Raw genomic sequence first — 17796 nt, forward strand, 5'->3', positions numbered from 1 at the left:
CAAATTGTGAGAAAATTAGAGAAACATCTAATCAAAGACTTAATGCTCAGAAGATAACAAAAAGTATAGGAAAACCATTAAAGCCACACTTCAAGAGAGGCTTTCGGGGAAGTGGATTTGTCCCCCAGGGGTACACTAGAGGGAATCTTTCAGCTGCAATGTCTAGCATGTTGAAAGTCCTGATTCCCCTGGCTGCTCACTGATTGCCACCCAGAAGCCTGTGAAAAAGCCTGTGGGCTTCTGGGAAGAAGATGAGCGAGTTCAGGAGGAAGATGGCCACTATCTTGACATACTGCATCCCACAGATGGGCTTTGCTGGTAAGTCGGGTGCCCTGTCTTCTTGAATGGAAAAAAAATGCCAGTTGCTTAGAAATGCACAGCAATCCACAGATTGCTATTTATATGTTTACAGGGCTTAATTTTTTTCCTATTATGTTCAGTCACTGTCTGCTGTAGAAAATTAATGATAAATTGAAGTATGATCTAAGCACAAGAACAGTAATGAAAGAAAACAGTGAAAATATTTTCTTTGTTAAATGAAAGTAAGCAGTGAAGAAGAATGTAGGTATGGTGTCCATTGCTGCTCCTCTAAAAGAGAGGTTTTTCGCCCCAAGGCCCAACCCAGTGTAAACACACACATATACTTCCCACACACATACATTACAGTATGCTCTCACACTCCAGCTTTCTACACTGAAACTGCTGTTTACCTGCCATTGCTATCATTTCCTGATGGCAAACAGCAATCTTGAAAACCAGGGAAGAGTGCCCCTCTCCATCAGCAGTGTGGCTGGGCTCCAGAAAAATCAGAAGGATGTGTGTCTGCTAGCTTTAGAGCAGAGGAGGGACAGGGAACAGCTGGTGATCACATATATTCTTGTGATAACTGTAAATCAATATTCTGATACAGATTTTTAACAGTTCTATCCTGAAAACACAAGATAACGTTCCTGCAGGAATCCTCCAGGAATTTGTTCCTTCAGAATCTTTGACTTCTGCCACTTTGGTCTCGTGTGGATCCATTGACTAGCTTGAGTGTGTGGTACCAGGTTTATAGTGATCACTGAAAGACGTTGTAGGTTTAAGGGTACATCTTAACATAACTAAAATGCACTGTGTATAATCTCTAGCCTCTAGAATCATAGAATCATAGAGTTGGAAGAGAATTCAAGGGCCATCCAGTCCAACCCCCTGCCATGCAGGAACTCTCAATCAAAGCATCCCCAACAGATGGCTATCCAGCCTCTGCTTAAAGACCTCTAAGGAAGGAGACGCCACTACACTCCGAGGGAGTGTGTTCCACTGTCAAACAGCCCTTACTGTCAGGAAGTTCTTCCTAATGTTGAGGTGGAATCTCTTTTCTTGTAGCTTGCATCCATTGTTCCGGCTCCTAGTCTCTGGAGCAGCAGAAAACAAGTCAGCCCCTTCCTCAATATGACATCCCTTCAAGTATTTAAACAGGGACACTGAAGAGACACTGTTGCTAGTCAATAAGGGCTAGATGAGTCTATTTCTCAGCCAGAGTGAAATGCATGGGTTGTACTGTTGTCATGGAGAAAATGCATTGCACTGGGACAAGGACGTTAATCTATTGTGCTGTCTTTACATAGCTATGATAAGAAGATAGGGTCAGACTATGAGAAAGTTGATATACAAGTCACAGTACCTGGTTACAAAAGGCTGTTTAAAAAAAAAATCTAAACTAGAGGCATTTCATGACTGTCAGTGTTATCATGGCATTTGAATACAGAGTGCCCTTTCAAATTGCCTCCTCTCTTTCTTTTCATTTCTTGAAGAGACTAGACCTCAGATTATTCATATCTGTATGCCACCTAAGGTCTACCAGTAGACTTATAAAAACAATTGGCTTCTATTCCATTTGTTTCAATTACAAAATAGTCATGGAATCATATTGCATTATATGCCAAGAATCTTAGGCTAAGGATAGAAAATCTATGCTGGTTTACAGTTTATTAACAGTGATTCAACAAAAGTAGTTCAGCATTTTATTTTAGCTGAATATTTTTAAAAAAATTAAAACAACAACAACAACACATCAGTGCAAGACTTGAATGTAGTGGTCTTGTTAATATTGATACCTCAAATACAAATAAAGGGAAATTAACTTTACCACTTCAGCTGTTGGTTGTTTTTTTAAAAAAAAAATTAAAGTCCAACTCAGCAGGCAGTAGTACAATACAGTACTAGATTTCCCATGCTTACTAAAATAAACTTTTTCAGAGCAGAACAGCAACTTGCTAAAGTAAGCAAGAAACTGCCTGAAAATACATGGTCCAAGATTTATTTTTAGTTTGTTTCTTCAGCTATCTTGGTCTGTTATTCTGTTCCATTCTTGTAACCTTTCTCTATCCTTAACTGTTTGTCTGCCTCCAGTTTACATTTTTTGATTCCTAGTGACTTCTCATAATAATCTTCTGCAGTTGTCCTTACAGTGGTGTGAGTGGGTATTACTTATTCCTTTCTGTGATGCCAAAGACTTAATATTCCTTGAATATCACAGATTGATGGTAAGACATTTGGCAACAGCAGATAAATGGCAGGGTTGGTTTGAGTTGTCCATCACAGTATAAAAATCTGAGTGGTACTGCAGCAGATGGTTTGGACTGGGGACCCTGTTTGCCCACAAGGCCACTTAGAATTACATAGTGTTGTGTGTCTTTTAGAGGTCATAAAGCATGGAATGAATGAATCATGTACTGGCAACTAATGAGAAAGGTAAGGCAAGTGCAGCATGTAGTCCTTTAATACTATAAATATCAGGTGTGTGTGTGTGTGTATGTTTGTATTTCCTCCCTGGAATTGTGACTAGAAGGGATGGGTTTGGTTTTGAAGTTGGATTACTCAAGTTATGTGGAATATGCCTCCTCAAATATTTTTTACTGTTAAGTTGAAACAATAAATTCTACTCAGAAAAATAGATACAGAGTTGAAGGAGTGGTGCACTGGTTATTTTTCAATCCTGTCATTTTCCTATTTGTACTACTGTCAACTATGCTTATCCTGCTTAGGTTAATACCATGCTCTACTGTTTAAATTAACAGGGATTTTCAGAAAGATCAAATTTCAGGTATGGGCATTCCATGGATATCCTATCCTTGACTAAATCCTTGGAACTGATACTCTTTGACCAGAAAGTAAAAGGAGATTGAATTTTTTGCAGTTCATACTGGTATTAATCAGTAATTAATATTCTGAAAAGCTCATTATATTATTATTATTATTAACCTTTATTTATGAAGCGCTGTAAATTTACACAGCGCTGTACATGCAATTTTTTTAGTTAGACGGTTCCCTGCCCTCAGGCTTACAATCTAAAAAGACATGACACAGAAGGAGAAGGGAGTGGTGACGGGAAGGGGTAAGAGGTCCAGCAGTTCCTCTCAACCTCCGAGGCCTATATATATATTTTAATGAATCTGCTTGTACTTTAGAGCAGGAGTGGGTAACTAGTGCCTTCTTCAGGACACCCACTGCATTTCCCATCCATATGTTAGAATCCCACAGTCCACACTTAAGGAGGTGGCCCAGCAGCTCCTTCTGGGTTGTCAAAAGTGAAGAGGAAAGAGAGGAGGGCATCTAATGAAAGACTCATGCCCCCCAGAGTCCTATAGGGATGATTTCCCTTTTGTGGGGGGGGGGGAGGGATAGTGGAAGTTCCTAAGTCCACACAAAGGGCCTTTCTGGGTTGCATGTGAGCTGCACAGTTCCCACTCCGGTTTTAGAGGTTAACCCAGGTAGAACTACTTTTGTTTTGCCAAAGTTGCAATAAGTGTCCAACAGCATTAGTATCTATTTCTTTTCTTCTTGGCAGTGTTCAAGCTATAAGGAGAGAGGGGAGTTTGATTAAAAATCATAAGTTCTTTATTTCCTTATTTTTTTTTTAAGATTGTGCTGTAGTAGCTCTGAAAACAAAACTTTAAAGAAGAGAGTCCCCTATGTCACCCCATATTTCTAGCACTGCTCCTTGTGTCTATGGAACACCTTGTTTTACTATATGTTCTTGGGGTACTCTCGCTGACCCATATTACTATAGTTTGCCTGTATTCACATAGGCATGAAAAGGTATTTATGTCAACACAGAGAGAGAGCCAGTCTTTCTCTGCCATCCCACTCTTGAAATCTGCTACAGTAGGGAGAGCAGAACCATCCTGTAAGGGCGGATGCCAGGAGAAGTACGAACATTCAGATCTGAATTTTGCAGCTGCTGTTTAGCTCTGTTCCCATCCTAATTTATAACACGGTTCTCCTCCTCCCTCCACCCCCCCCCCCCAGTCTATTAAACCTATTTCCTTATACAGAGCAGCTTCCAGTCATTTGTAAATGTTCTTCTCCTACACAGGGAGCAAATCATACAGCAGCTGCAACTCACAATTCATTGGTTTCTAAGGAACAAGGGAACATGATATGATTGGAGCAACACATGGGGTTATCATAATATGTAATTTTAACCATACAGGTAGAGTTTAACCTGAATGAGCAGATATAGATTGCAGGAATCAGAAAATAAATCCTGTATGGCTTCTTCTCCAGTGTATAGACAACCCCACAAAAACGAAAGAAAGGAAAGGAGAGAAGGGGGTGGGAGATTTCAGCACCTGTAATATCTCCTGACTGATAGAGAGCTAGTTTTGACTTTATACTCTTGAGCTATATATTTTTGATAGGAACAAGTCTCCACTTTTGCTACTGACACACAGGTTGGCTTGCATGTCTTCCAGTTTGACTCTAAGAGTTTCTAAAATTGAGTTCCACAATAGAAAGAAGATTTGGAAGTAAATGTACTGAATTAAATAGAATCTGTTTTTGGACTTGGTTCCATGCACAACTTGACACAGGATGATTCACTTTTTGTGCCATCTTACTCCGTAATGTACCTAACTGCTCCTGCAAATTAATACACCTTAAGTGGGAAAGAGATAGGACTTTACAACTGCAGCAAAGTGAGCATGCACAGCAGTCAAAACAAAGTTCAGCTATCAAACAGGATGATAGACTACTGATTCAAATGTCACTCCATTGAGGTAGGGTCATTCACAACATGCAAATCCTGGAAGAATTTGTAATGGGAGCTGGGGTATGTAGGGGGGGGAAACGTGGCAACTTGCCCAATAAACTCAAGGAAAAGTGTGGGCTGGTAATATTTTGTGCCATTCTGAATCTTTCTTAGCATTTGAGAGAGCATGTGTTTTATTTATTGTGCTGATCCATCATTACTGCTGTTCAGTATTCCCATCCATATCCCTATCCAGTCTTTTGATTCAGTATGAGGTTGTGCCAAACTACCTTAAATCTACCAGTGCTTAGTGTTATGCCACCAAAAGATAGGAGTGTTGATGCTACACTGAGTGTATCCTCCAAAAGTACCCCTCATGACTTATACAGATAATACTGCAATCAAAAACTAAAGATGTATGCTTTGTTGAGAAGTCTTTGTTAATTTCCTGTGAGTATAAATGTAGAAGGCACAAATGACAAGCTGCTATTATACATCATTACTTGGAAGTAAGCCCTACTGCACTGAAGGATGCACACAAATTCTCATTCATGTGTGTGTAGGGGGGTTCCTTTTTGTGGTATAACTATAAACATAATAATTGAACAAAATAGTTAAATAAAAGAAATGTTTCTGACTTTAGAGTACTTTTCATTTTGAGCCCCCTCTCTTACTGCTAGTAGTTTGATTTCTTCTTCTCTCTATTTTCCTCCTTTCTTTCTCTCTCTTTCTGTCTCATTCCAGAGATGCGTGCCGAGGTTTGTGCTCACAGGGAGATGATTCCTCATGAAGTCTCTGGATCCCCTTCAGGAATCAAATGTGACTTTCCACTTAGCAGACTGAAATCAGAGCCAGCCAGGCAGTGAAGCCACAGAAGTGAAAGGCTGGGGCTGGTGAAAAATGAAATCCAACCAGGAGAGAAGCAATGAAAGCCTGCCACCTAAGAAGCGAGAGATCCCTGCCACCAGCCTGCCTTCTGAGGTGAAGCCATTAGTTCTGGCCAGTGAAAACCACCGTGCAGATAACTTAACATGGCTCTCAAGTACAACCAGCAGTCAGAGCAGCATGAGTGGGCGGAACAGGTCTGGAGGGACCTCGGTGGAGCCTGGATCACAGCAGGGAATAGGTTTACACAAATCACTATCTACAGGAATGGATTATTCCCCACCTAGTGCTCCTAGGTCTGTTCCAGCCACTGCAACACTTCCCACCGTGTACTCATCTGCACTTTCGCAGGCAGGGACACCTGTTTCCCCAGTGCAGTACACACATCTGCAGCACACTTTCCAGTTTGTTGGGCCCCCATACAGTGGACCATATGCCGGACTCATCCCTTCCCCACTGATTTCCCCAACAGCTAGTTCTGCAAACAGCACAGCAGCCTCTGCCACTGCTGTTGCAACCACTCCATCCCAGCGTTCCCAGCTGGAGGCATATTCCACTTTGCTGGCCAGCATGAGCAACCTAAGCCAGCAAGGACACAAGGTTGAGCCGCATCTAGTCAGGACACCTGGATTGATCACAGCAGGATCTCCTCCACCTACCCAGCAAAACCAATATGTCCACATTTCCAGCTCTCAGAGTGCTGTCCGAAATGTGTCTCCTCCAACCATCCCTGTCCATCTGCATCCCCACCATACCATGATCCCTCATGCATTTACTCTTGGTCCCTCTTCCCAGGTGGTAGTGCAATACACGGATTCTGGTGGCCATTTTGTCACCAGGGAGTCCTCTAAGAAGTCTGAGAGCAGCAGGCTGCAGGCTATGCAAGCAAAAGAAATCCTGAATGGGGAAATAGAGAAGGGTAGACGGTATGGCCTCTCACCATCCTCAGAAGTGAACCTTGTCAAATCAGGCAATAAACCATCTCCTCATCATTATGAGGCCAGACACGTGGTTGTCCATTCGAGTCCTGCTGATTATATTACACGGGATTCCTCCAGTGTCCGGTCCTCTGTTATGGTCGTCCCTAACAGCAACGCAGCTACTGCAGACATGGAGGTCCAGCAGGCCACCAACAGAGAAACACCTCCTTTGGTCCTCAATGAAAAGGGAAGCTTGCATTTAGGAAAAACAGTTCACCGCTCCTATGCTTTATCTCCACAACAGGGTCATGAAGGGGTGAAAGCAGTTGCCACTTTATCCCCTCACACAGTCATTCAAACCACCCAGAGCGCCTCAGAGCATCTCCCTGTTGGATTGCCTGCTGCGGCCTTTTATGCTGGGACTCAGCCACCGGTCATTGGCTACCTAAGCAGTCAGCAGCAAGCCTTTGGTTATCCTGGAAGTCTACCACAGCACCTAGTGATTCCTGGCACCCAGCCCCTCTTAATACCAGTAGGCAATGCAGATATTGACTCATCAGGGGTACCGCCTGCTATGGCTACATCATCTCCACAGCTGGCAGCAGTGCCTCACACGTTTGTCACAACCACCATTCCAAAAAGTGAGCATTTCAATGTCGAGTCACTCGCAAGTCAGTCAGCTTACCAGGCAGCAGTAGTGCAGGCCCAAATCCACCTTCCCTTGGTCCAGCCAGTACCTTCTTCGGCAACAGCTCCTCCAACACTGCCTCCTTACTTCATGAAAGGGTCTATCATTCAGTTGGCCAACGGGGAGCTGAAGAAAGTAGAAGATTTAAAAACTGAAGACTTTATACAGAGTGCAGAAATTAGCAGTGACCTGAAAATAGACTCCAGCACCGTGGAAAGGATCGATGATAGCCATAACCCAGGCATTGCCATGATACAGTTTGCAGTTGGAGAGCACCGGGCACAGGTAATCAATATGAGAACCTGGGTTGAATCTGGGTGGGGTGAATGTTTCTAGTCAAGTAGGCATAATATCCTTGGTTGCAGTTTTGGTTCTTGTGGGAATATAGAATGGCTAAAAGGTGATTTGATGACTGTCACAGTGAAGGGATTAGCCCAAAAATATTGGATCAAAGTTAAAGGGATTGGCCCAGTAACAGAAGAATCTTAGGGTGCATCCACACTTTAGAAATAATGCAGTTTGGCACCGCTTTAACTGCCATGGCTCCATCCTACAGAATCCTGGGATTTGTAGTTTTCTGAGTCACCAGCACTCTTTGGTAGAGAAGGTTAAAGACCTTGTAAAATTACAGATCCCAAGATTCCATAGGATGGAGTTGCAACACTTACAAGTGATGTCAAACTGCATTATTTCTACAGTGTAGCTGCATCCTTATTTTGTTGAAATTGTTGTGTTGCGGTTTAAAAATGTAAATTGTGTATGATTTAAAAGCATCCTTAACAACCATGACCTTATTGCAACTTTCCCTAACTTAATGCCCTTCAGTTGTTTTAGACTGCAGCTCCCTTAAACACTAGCTAGCATGGCATGCTTGGATTTGTATTCATATTAGAACCACATGCAAAAGTACTAAAAGGATAGCATACTTTTATTCAAACCCACTAGAATTCCACACAGCAGTGAGTAAACCTTTCAGTTCCCCATACCTCTTCTTTAGGCTGGATGTAAAGAAAAACAAACAAACAAAAAAGTTAGGGAAAGCTGGCCATGATGTGAAAAGAAGTGTGGGGGAATCTTCAAATATTTCTCTTTGAAAGTTCATCCTGATAAAACTGGAATGGACAACTGTTGAAGGCTAGGGGGCTACATTGGTTCCCAGAAGTTCTGTGGTTCCCTGCATTGGTTCCCAGAAAACCTTGGAGGGTTGCACCTCTTCCGCCACACCCATCTCTGCAAAGAAAAGATGCCCCCCCATGACATGTGGGGGCATGGGGCATTTTAATCATGTTTTAGGGCTTTCCTGGGCCATTTTAACAACAGGAAGTGAGCATAAGTCAATTCCTGTTCACTTCTTGTTTCAGAAAAGGCTTCTCCAGCAAAATGTGGAGGAAATTCCCCATATGCCTCCCAAAGGGCATTTTGGAGTCCAAAAAAACTGAAAATTTTCACAAAACGTTTTTGACCCTTGGGGTCCAGGAGGCTTCCAAACATTGTGGAAATGCCCACAACACACCACTGAGGGCATTTGGGACTCAAACAGATAACTCCTGTGGGCCACCAAAAATGGCCATGGGCCACACCCTGTAAGAAAGGTATGGCCATCAATGATGATTACCTCTGGGTTTTTTTAAAAAAATTAATTAATTAAACAGTCAACATGGCTACCTGTAATTCTTGTTAGGATTGTTTCTTGTTAAAGAAAGTTTCAGTGCAAAGTCAGTCATAAGTGCCAAAGAAGAGGAATGCCAACCTTTTGTATGTCTTGGTATGCTGAAACTCTCTTGTGGATAAATCAGATTTTTGCTTTTTCTCAGCTTCATGGTGAATATGTTGGTAGACAGCATGACCTACCTTGGCTCCTGTAGTCTGTCATCCATTGGTTCTGCTTAATATGTTATTTCTCAGCTCTTTGAGAAAGTGGTACAAATCATCCAGAGTTTGTTTGAACACAGGCCTCATTCAAATATTTCTTTCTCCTCCTCGTCCACTATATTATCATTTCTTCTTCTCTTTTTTAAATGTTGGTTTTCTTCCATTGTACCTGTGGATCACGAACACTGTGCTAATTTGTTCTGCTGTACTTACAGACACTAAAACTGAACCCCTTAACGTTCTTTTAATCTACTGGTAGTTATTTTGTGATCACTTCTAAAAGCTCCTCTCATCTGCTTTCCAAGACATAACGTCAAATTTGTCTATGTGTTACCTGGGTGAAATTCCACAATTTCAGCCTAATTAAAGGAGTGGGGTTGAAAACAAGGAATATTAAAATCCATAAGATTGAAATGTATCAGCATTGCACAGTTAAAGCAGTCTATTAGCACTATAGCTGCCATAGCATCATCCTACAGAATCCTAGGATTTGTAGTTTGATGAGGTCCTTGGAATTTCCTGCTAGAGAGCTGTACGCCACTGCCCTGCATGAGACCTCTGAAACAGAATTCTAAGTACTTCCTAAGCTACAAATCTCAGGATTGAATATGATGAAGTCATAATAGCTAAAGGAGGAGGCGTCAAAGTGAGCTGGAAATGGACTGAAAGTGAAATCCCCCTGAAAGGGAAATGTATATGTATGGGAAACATATGTAGATAAAGATAACATTTAAATGGAATGAAATGGGGCAAGAATGCCATTGCAAACACACCCAGAATACTTCTACTTGTGTATGAACCTCATTGAGTTTGCTTTGGATTTCAGCAAAGCACCATGCATCTGTTAAGGAGAATAATTCCAAAGCTTGAACATGTCCATACCTCTGTGCTTAATTTTATAATGGTTTCTCTTACATGTGAAGAAAGAATTATCTTTTTATTAATCTTTCTGTGACAGATACATTAAATGTGTGACTGTAAACACTTAGTTTGGCATGATCTGTTCATTTGTGGCTCAGGTTTCTGTGAGCCACCAATGAAATACATCTAACATCTTTTTTCACGTGTGCTATATACATGTATATGTTGCATGCTCTGAGATAAATTTAGCTGATTGTGTCTCTGGTATTGCATGACAGCTTGATCCTCTGCAATTTTTAGAGTTCTTTTCATTGTTTGTGAGCATCAACAGGAAAAGAGCTGTGGATCTTTTTATATGACAAGTAGGAATCTGCAACACAATGTTGCAGTATACAATGCTTCACTTCAGAGTTCTACTCAATCTCTACCCCCCCCCACACACACACACCGCCTTTTCAATACCATTTCCTCCCCATTCCTTTTTTTTTCTTTCCGAAGATGAAGGATGTTCCTGCAGGGGTGGCTGAGGAGGCTATGTTCTTGGATGAAGTAGGTGACTCTTCCAGAGTCTTTTAGATACCAAGATCCTTGGTCTAATCTGGAGCATGTGGGTAGTCCGGCTTTGTTTATTGGCAAAACCTCTCCTTTTCCAAAAATTATCCAGGGGGAAATGAGGGGGGCAGTTTTTGTGGCTCTTGCCTATTCATATTCTAGCAATAGCAATTGCAAGTACTTTTCTATACTGCTTATCAGTACAGTTAAGCACTCCCTAAGCGGTTTACAAAGTGTAAGCTAATTGCCCCCAACAAGATGGATATTCATTTTAGCGACCTCGGAAGGATGCAAGCCTGAGTCATGCTTGAGCCCCTTTGGCTGGGATTGAATTCGCAACCATACGGTTTGTGAGTGTATGTCTGCCATATAGGCATTTAACCACTGCACCACTAGGGGTAAACCAAGGGATGGCAGAATGCAGCCCTCTAGATATTGTTTGACTGCAACTCCCAGCTCACCCTTGGCTAGGCTAGCTGGGGCTGCTAGGAGTTCCAGTCCAACAACATCCTGAGGGCTACAGTTTTTTTAATTGACTCCATGAAGCTTTTTTAATTCTCTTTCTTGAGAGCCACCTTGGGTCCCACTCTGGGAGAAAGGCAGCATATAAATAAATACAACCTGCTTATCGTGTTCCAGAGGGCTCAATTAATTTATGGTATTAAGGCCAATCAGTGTATTTAAAAAAAACGCCCCTGAAAGTCAGATAAGGTCTGGCAGTTTTTCCTTGGAAGTTGGAATCAGGTTAGCATAACAGCGGTAGTATTAAGAATTGTGGTGTAGTGGTCTGAGCATTGGACTGTAAACTCTGGAGATCAGGGTTCGGATCCCCGCTCAGCCATGGAAGGACACTGGTTGACCTTGAATAAGTTGCACTCTCTGAGCCTCAGAGGAAGGCAAGGGCAAACCCCCTCTGAACAATTCTTGCCAAGAAAACCCACTGAAAGGGTCACCGTAGGGATGCTATAAATTGAAACTATTTGAAGGCATAGAACAAGTGATTATCATAATGGTGGAGGTGGTGGGATTAGTGGTAATAGTAATAGAACAAGAAGATAAGCAAAGATATCTCGACATTAGATTGCTTACAATATAGGGAAGTCTAGATTTCCATCATTCACCACTTTAAGGCATGGATGAGCCATTGAATGGAAGGGAAATATAAATGTTTTAGGAAAGAGAAAGCCAAAACTAGCACGCTATGGTTAGCATACACCAGGATCCCAAATCACAGTTTGAGTTTTGTTTGTGTGAACCAGGAATAGAAACTCTTTATTCTCTACCCTTGTGCACAGATAAATTGTGGATAATGCAAATATGAGGCATGTGCCCACTCATAATAGATAGTAACATCTAAATACAGTCACTGTGTACATGACTGTATCAGCTTGTTCTTATGGATGTAGTTTGGATTGACAGATGACTTAATTGTATTTTAAAGGGGGATCATAAAAGGGTTTTTCTGTCACAGACATCAAAACATGTCAGCCAAATGAAAAAGGGGGTAGGGAGAAGGATAGTAAAAATAGAAAGCAGGCTTAAGTTATTCCTAGCCCATAGTACTCAAATGCCTTCTGTTCACTAATAGCCATCCTTATTTCTATTGTTTTTAAAAAGTCAAACATAATCCCACTGTATCAATGAACAACTGAATATGAATTATACAACTCATCCAAGGTCACTAAAATCCATAATTCTAGTGGATGTGATATAACAGGTTTTGGCTTATTTGAGTACAAGAGACTGCAGCAGTCACATAGATAAGAAATGAGCTGGAACGGAGAACAAACATTTTTGAAATAGCCCCAGTTCTGTCCCATATGAAGTACTTGGCACACTGTACCCTTTTGGAGCACTTTACTGAGATAACCTTAGTCAAAGCATTTGCCGCACTTGCCACTCAGATCACCTTAGTGAAAGATTCCTGTGTTGATAGTATCGAAACTGTTGTTCATGCATTTGAGCCATGTAGGATCCACACAGTTTACTGTGTGAAAAGTTTACCACAGCAAATTGTCCCTGAGAGAAATGGTCTAGAAATAAAAACTGGATAAACATACAATATTGGTGTAATATGTCAGGAAAAAGCTAGCACAACTAGGGTCAGATGCTGGAAATGTACTGAGTTCAGAATTGATTCTAGCTGGTCAATCAAATTGACTGAGTAGGATGACCAGATGTCATAACTGCAAAGGAGAACAAGGTGCTGCAAAATGTAGGACATTCAAGAAAATTTAGGATCTTACAAAATAAAAGCTAAAATGCGAGTATAAATATAAATATGTTTCATATGGTTTATTTACAGCTGTATTATATATGCAGTGGACCCTTGGTATCCACTGGAGTTTGGCTCCAGGACCCTCCATGGATACCAAAATCTGTGGATGCTCAAGTCTTGGTAAATACAATGGCATAGTGAACTGGTGTCCTTTAAATAAAGCGGCATAATCAAGGTTTGCTTTTTGGAATTTATATTTTTTATATATTTTCAAACCATGGATGCCTGAATCCCTAGACAAAGAATCCATGGATACAGAGGGCTGACTGTACTGTATTTTATTATCCTTTTATCAGTTCATTTTATTATATTTTATTATCCTATCCACAATCCATACTACCCTCTTATTTGCAGCGAGGCCAGGCTCTCAAGTAGACACATTTCTGTAAGGTGTTGCTACTCAATGGGTTTTTTAGTCCTGCTCAAAATGACAGACATTTTGGAATTCCTTCTGGACAGATGGTTGGGTAGTAGGACATTTTCAGGAAAAGGAGGACCTCTGCTCACCCTGTGCCTGAGAAAGACATTAAAACAGGTGTTTGAGGAAAGAGAAATGCTCCCAAACTGAAGCATAAGGCCTGAGAGGTTGAGGGGGGATGAACTGATGAAATAAGATGAAATAAGGTTTGGAATGAAGTGCCTGCAAGCAAGATCAGGAAGATATATAAAGGAAGAGGCTGTGACTGACTTGTTACACAGGGAAAGGCATGACAAGGATTAGGGGCTTTTTGAGAATATCTTGGATCAGAAAGGAAAGAAGAGTTGCTTGCTGAGAGGCTGAAAGATTCAAGGTCCCCTAGTGCTGAAGGACCTAACATTGAGTCTCAGGGTGACCAAATGTCTTAAGCATAGAGGAGGACAAGGCATCATGAAATCTAGAACATTCAAGGGAAATGTAGGAGATTATTAAATAAAAGAGAAAAACACTCCCATAAATATAAATGCATGCTTCTTGCTCATGCTCAAAATGGAGGACATTTTGGAATCCCTCCTAGACAGAAGGTTGAAATGTAATACGGGTCCAGGAAAAGGAGGGTGGCTGGTCAACGTGGGAGTTTCCTAGCCTGGGTTGTGATTTTTTTTCTCCTGCAAGATGAATCCTGCCTTCAATAGCTGTGGAACTGGCCCTTATTGTTATTTGGAGAAGCAATGAGGTGAAAATCTGTTCCTGGCCATAAAACTGTGAAAAGCACCAGAGCCCTTCCATGAGAGGGGAATGCTTCACACAGAATCAGAGAGAAATTGCTGGGTGTTTCTTATAGTCTGGAAAATATCATGAAAAGTTTGGCTTTCATCTACAGAGAGACAAAACCAGTTCAATCCTACTGATGAGACCTGGTGACATGGCTCACTTTAGGACCCTGTGTCTTTCAGTATTGCATAACTAAACTCATAACAGTGTCCCTTCTTTGCTTTGCCAGCACCAGAGTACAGCAGAAGCCAGCAAGTGGCTCTGAGTCGTGGGTTTTTCTCTTGCTGAGAGATGCCATCAGAGTAGCTAAAAGTGGCAGGCTTTCTCTTTCCGAAGCGGAGAGTGCCATCATCTGGTAGAAAAGATGATGACTTCTTCCCATTAAAGTGTCACCTTATGCAGCAGCCTATCAAAACCTAGCTGACATCATCACACTTAAAATAATCCACCAGCTGTGTTTCTCACAAGGGACACTTCCAGAATTCAGAGAGAGTCACGTAGAGATACGATTAGAATGTGGGTTTAATTTAGGTTTCCTGCAGATTCCAAAACTTGGATCCCTTCCCAGATCAGTCATGTTTCTCTGTAGTAGCAGCTACTCTCCCGGTGAGGATTTCTGATGTTGTCTTTTTCAATTTTGTCTTGCTAGATAGATTCTTCTTTTTTACTCTCTTGTGTTTGAAATGTGCAGTGAGTGCATGGACAAACACAGGTGTTTCTGTTTTTAAAAGACAGTATTGCTGAAAGAGTGACTAAGGCTGCAGCCTAAGAGTATGAAGCCCCTGGTTTGTCTGCTCCTGCAGCCCAAAACTCCTTGGATCAAAGGTGACACCATTTCCCTTCACCATCTACAGTGTTAAGGTGATGAGTGTGACCAATATAAAGCCCTTTAAACCCATAAAACGAAAGACATTCTATTCTCCATTGTGGTGAAACAAACAAAAATGTTGGAAAAAAATGAAAACAAAGATTAGCTCAGCACTGAAAGTGAAGAGATCAGGCAAACAAATACTCTGTTTTTACCACTGAATTCTGAACTGCAAATATGGTAAGTTACAGGATAGAGTAGTGATTCTCAAATGGTGGGGTGAGACTTGGAGGCTCTGATCCCTCCCCCTCTTCCTAGACTTTTTTATGTGTAAAATTGAGTTAAATATTGAATTTACTTCAGTAAACCTGTTCTAATTTGAACAATGTTGTTTCCTTATAAATGCTGAAATATGAGTACGTATACATGAATGTGTAAATGAAAATATTCACAATAGACAAAATATTTTTAGTCATATTCTTCATCGAGTTGGGAGGGGGAGTGAGGTCTGCACGTATATTTAGAGAGTGGTGTCAAGGGTAAAAAGTGTGAGTGCCACTGGGTTGGGGCCATTTTGGCCTTTATTTGCAAAAGCAGACATGAATGTCCCACGCATCTTTGTTGCTGTGTCAGAGATGCCAGTAAGCCTCCTGCATGCAAATCAGTACCATCATCCCCAGAAGATGAGTCAGTGCATGTCGCTGGCTGCATCCACATTGCAGAAATAAGCAGAGCTCTGATGCCTCAAGCAAACTACAATTCCCAAAATTTCATAGCATTGCGCCATAGCAGTTAAAGTGAGGTCAAGCTAGATTATTTCTGCAGTGCGAATGCAGTGTCTGTCTCCCAGGTTTAATGTAGGTTCATGGCCTGGTATCTGCCCCTGTAGTCAGTTTTATCTTGGTCCTTTGGCATCTTGGAGGTCTGTGATCAAGAAAATGTTTTTCTTTAATTCCCTTTCAAGCCAGGGGGATATATAAACATACATTAATTATAAAAATGCATGGGTTTTTTGAACAGAATTCTCCTTACTACAGAATATTGGAAGGAAGACATGTTGTGAAAGATGCATTAAAGTGGATCTCTCAAGGAGACAAGAAAATACTTAGGTTTTCAAGCAATCAGAATACAATATAGAAGACCATGGGTAGGATGAAATTGTAATTTTATATTGACATGGCACCTATTTAATGTATTTTGTTTTTGTTTGTTGTGTGCCTTCAATTCCTTTCTGATTTATGGTGACCCTAAAGGGATTTTCTTGGTAAGATTTGTTCAGAGGTTTGCCATTGTCTTCCCCTGAGGCTGAGAGAGTGTGAATTGCCTAAGGTCATCCAGTGGGTTTACATGACCGAGCTGGGAATCGAACCCTGGTTTCCAGAATCACAGTCCAACACTCAAGCCACTGTGCCAAACTGGCTCTCATTTAATGTATGCTGCCTTATTATAATGTTGAAATATCTGCAGTACAAAGATTTGTTGCACTATAGGAAAAGAAGGACTCTCATTCTGCTGCTTGAAGACACTGGGACTGATTATGCATCATAATCATAATGCCCCAGACCCCTACAAGAAAAAACAAACCACTATCTCTGTTTCTGGATGGCTCAATGACCCTTGCCCCATCAGCTGTTTCTTATAGCTGTTTCCAAAGTAGAGTTTAGTTTCTCCTTCCAATGTCCAGCAGCAGCCACTGCCAAATTTGGATCAGTTTTACTTACAAAAGAAGAAAAGGGTAAGATAAGTAAAAATGGAAGCCAAAGATGGAAGAGAAGAGATTAGGAGGAATGAGGAGGAAAAAGCAGATATGAATGCTCTTGGGTGTGCTTCAGCTGTAGATTCCTTTCCAGGCAGAGGGTTGGACTAGGTGACCCTTGGGTTCCTTTCCAGTTCTAGGATTCCATGAAAGGACGAAAATTGACAATAGAGAAAGGAGAGGGTTGTCAGTCAGAGGAAAGTTGAAAGGGGATGCAGATTTTAAAAATGTTGATGCTTTGATTGGAGAAGTGGTGGGAGAGTCTCCTTCTGCCCAAAATCTGCATCTGATCTGCTTTTATCCCCTGTCTAAAGCAAAAAAAGATGACAAGAGCAGCCTTGCCATGCATTTTTGAATTAATGCTTGGCTGTACCCTATTAGAAGAACTTACTGTTGCTGTTATGTATGGGGAAGCTAACAAGCCACCTTAGTGAGGACTTGTCAAGCATGTCTAGGAAACCATTGTCAAAAGCAGGATAGCATTCAGTCTGGACCCAGCAAGGCTGTTCTTACCCAGTATGATGTAGTGATTGATGTCAGGTTCAGACTTAGGAGGTCTAGTTTCCAGTCCTAAGTTAGCCACAATATTCACTGGAAGACCTTCAGCCAATAATTCAGCCTGAATTCAGCCTGAAGGGCACTGCTGCGTCTAGAAGTGTAGAAGAAGAAAGTCTAGAAGATGTGCTATATACACTGCCCTGAGTTCTTTGGAGGAAAGATAGGATTTAAATGTTATTATTGATAGTATGGTATGGTATGCATAGTATGGTGATAATAACTATCCTAACTATTGATAGTGGTACAGATGGGCAGCATTCTCCAGATGTTGTTTTTTGCAAAATGTCATTAACCTGGAGCAAATCTTCCATAGGATGATCATTAATATGCATGCCAGCCACATCTTTTTCTGTTCACATGGAGAATCCAATACATGCAGATGCCAGGTACCAGCAAAAAGAAGTAGTCCCCT

At 41.3% G+C, this 17796-nt stretch overlaps 1 protein-coding gene across 9 annotated transcripts in view; it reads left to right on the forward strand.

Annotated features, from left to right (window-relative positions):
- The window catches only part of ATXN1 (ataxin 1), a 291552-nt gene that overhangs the window by 260733 nt on the left and 13023 nt on the right, over positions 1-17796 (forward strand). For all 9 annotated transcript variants that reach the window (XM_089516778.1, XM_089516780.1, XM_089516777.1 and 6 more), the window contains one exon: positions 5759-7792. In XM_089516778.1, the coding sequence (XP_089372904.1) occupies positions 5915-7792 (1878 nt within the window). In that variant the 5' untranslated portion in view covers positions 5759-5914. The remainder of the gene's footprint in view (positions 1-5758; positions 7793-17796) is intronic.

This window comes from Sceloporus occidentalis, unplaced genomic scaffold (genome assembly GCF_023333645.1).
Source record: "Sceloporus occidentalis isolate IW3139 unplaced genomic scaffold, rSceOcc1.0.p SCAF_3, whole genome shotgun sequence".
NCBI lineage: Eukaryota > Metazoa > Chordata > Lepidosauria > Squamata > Phrynosomatidae > Sceloporus > Sceloporus occidentalis.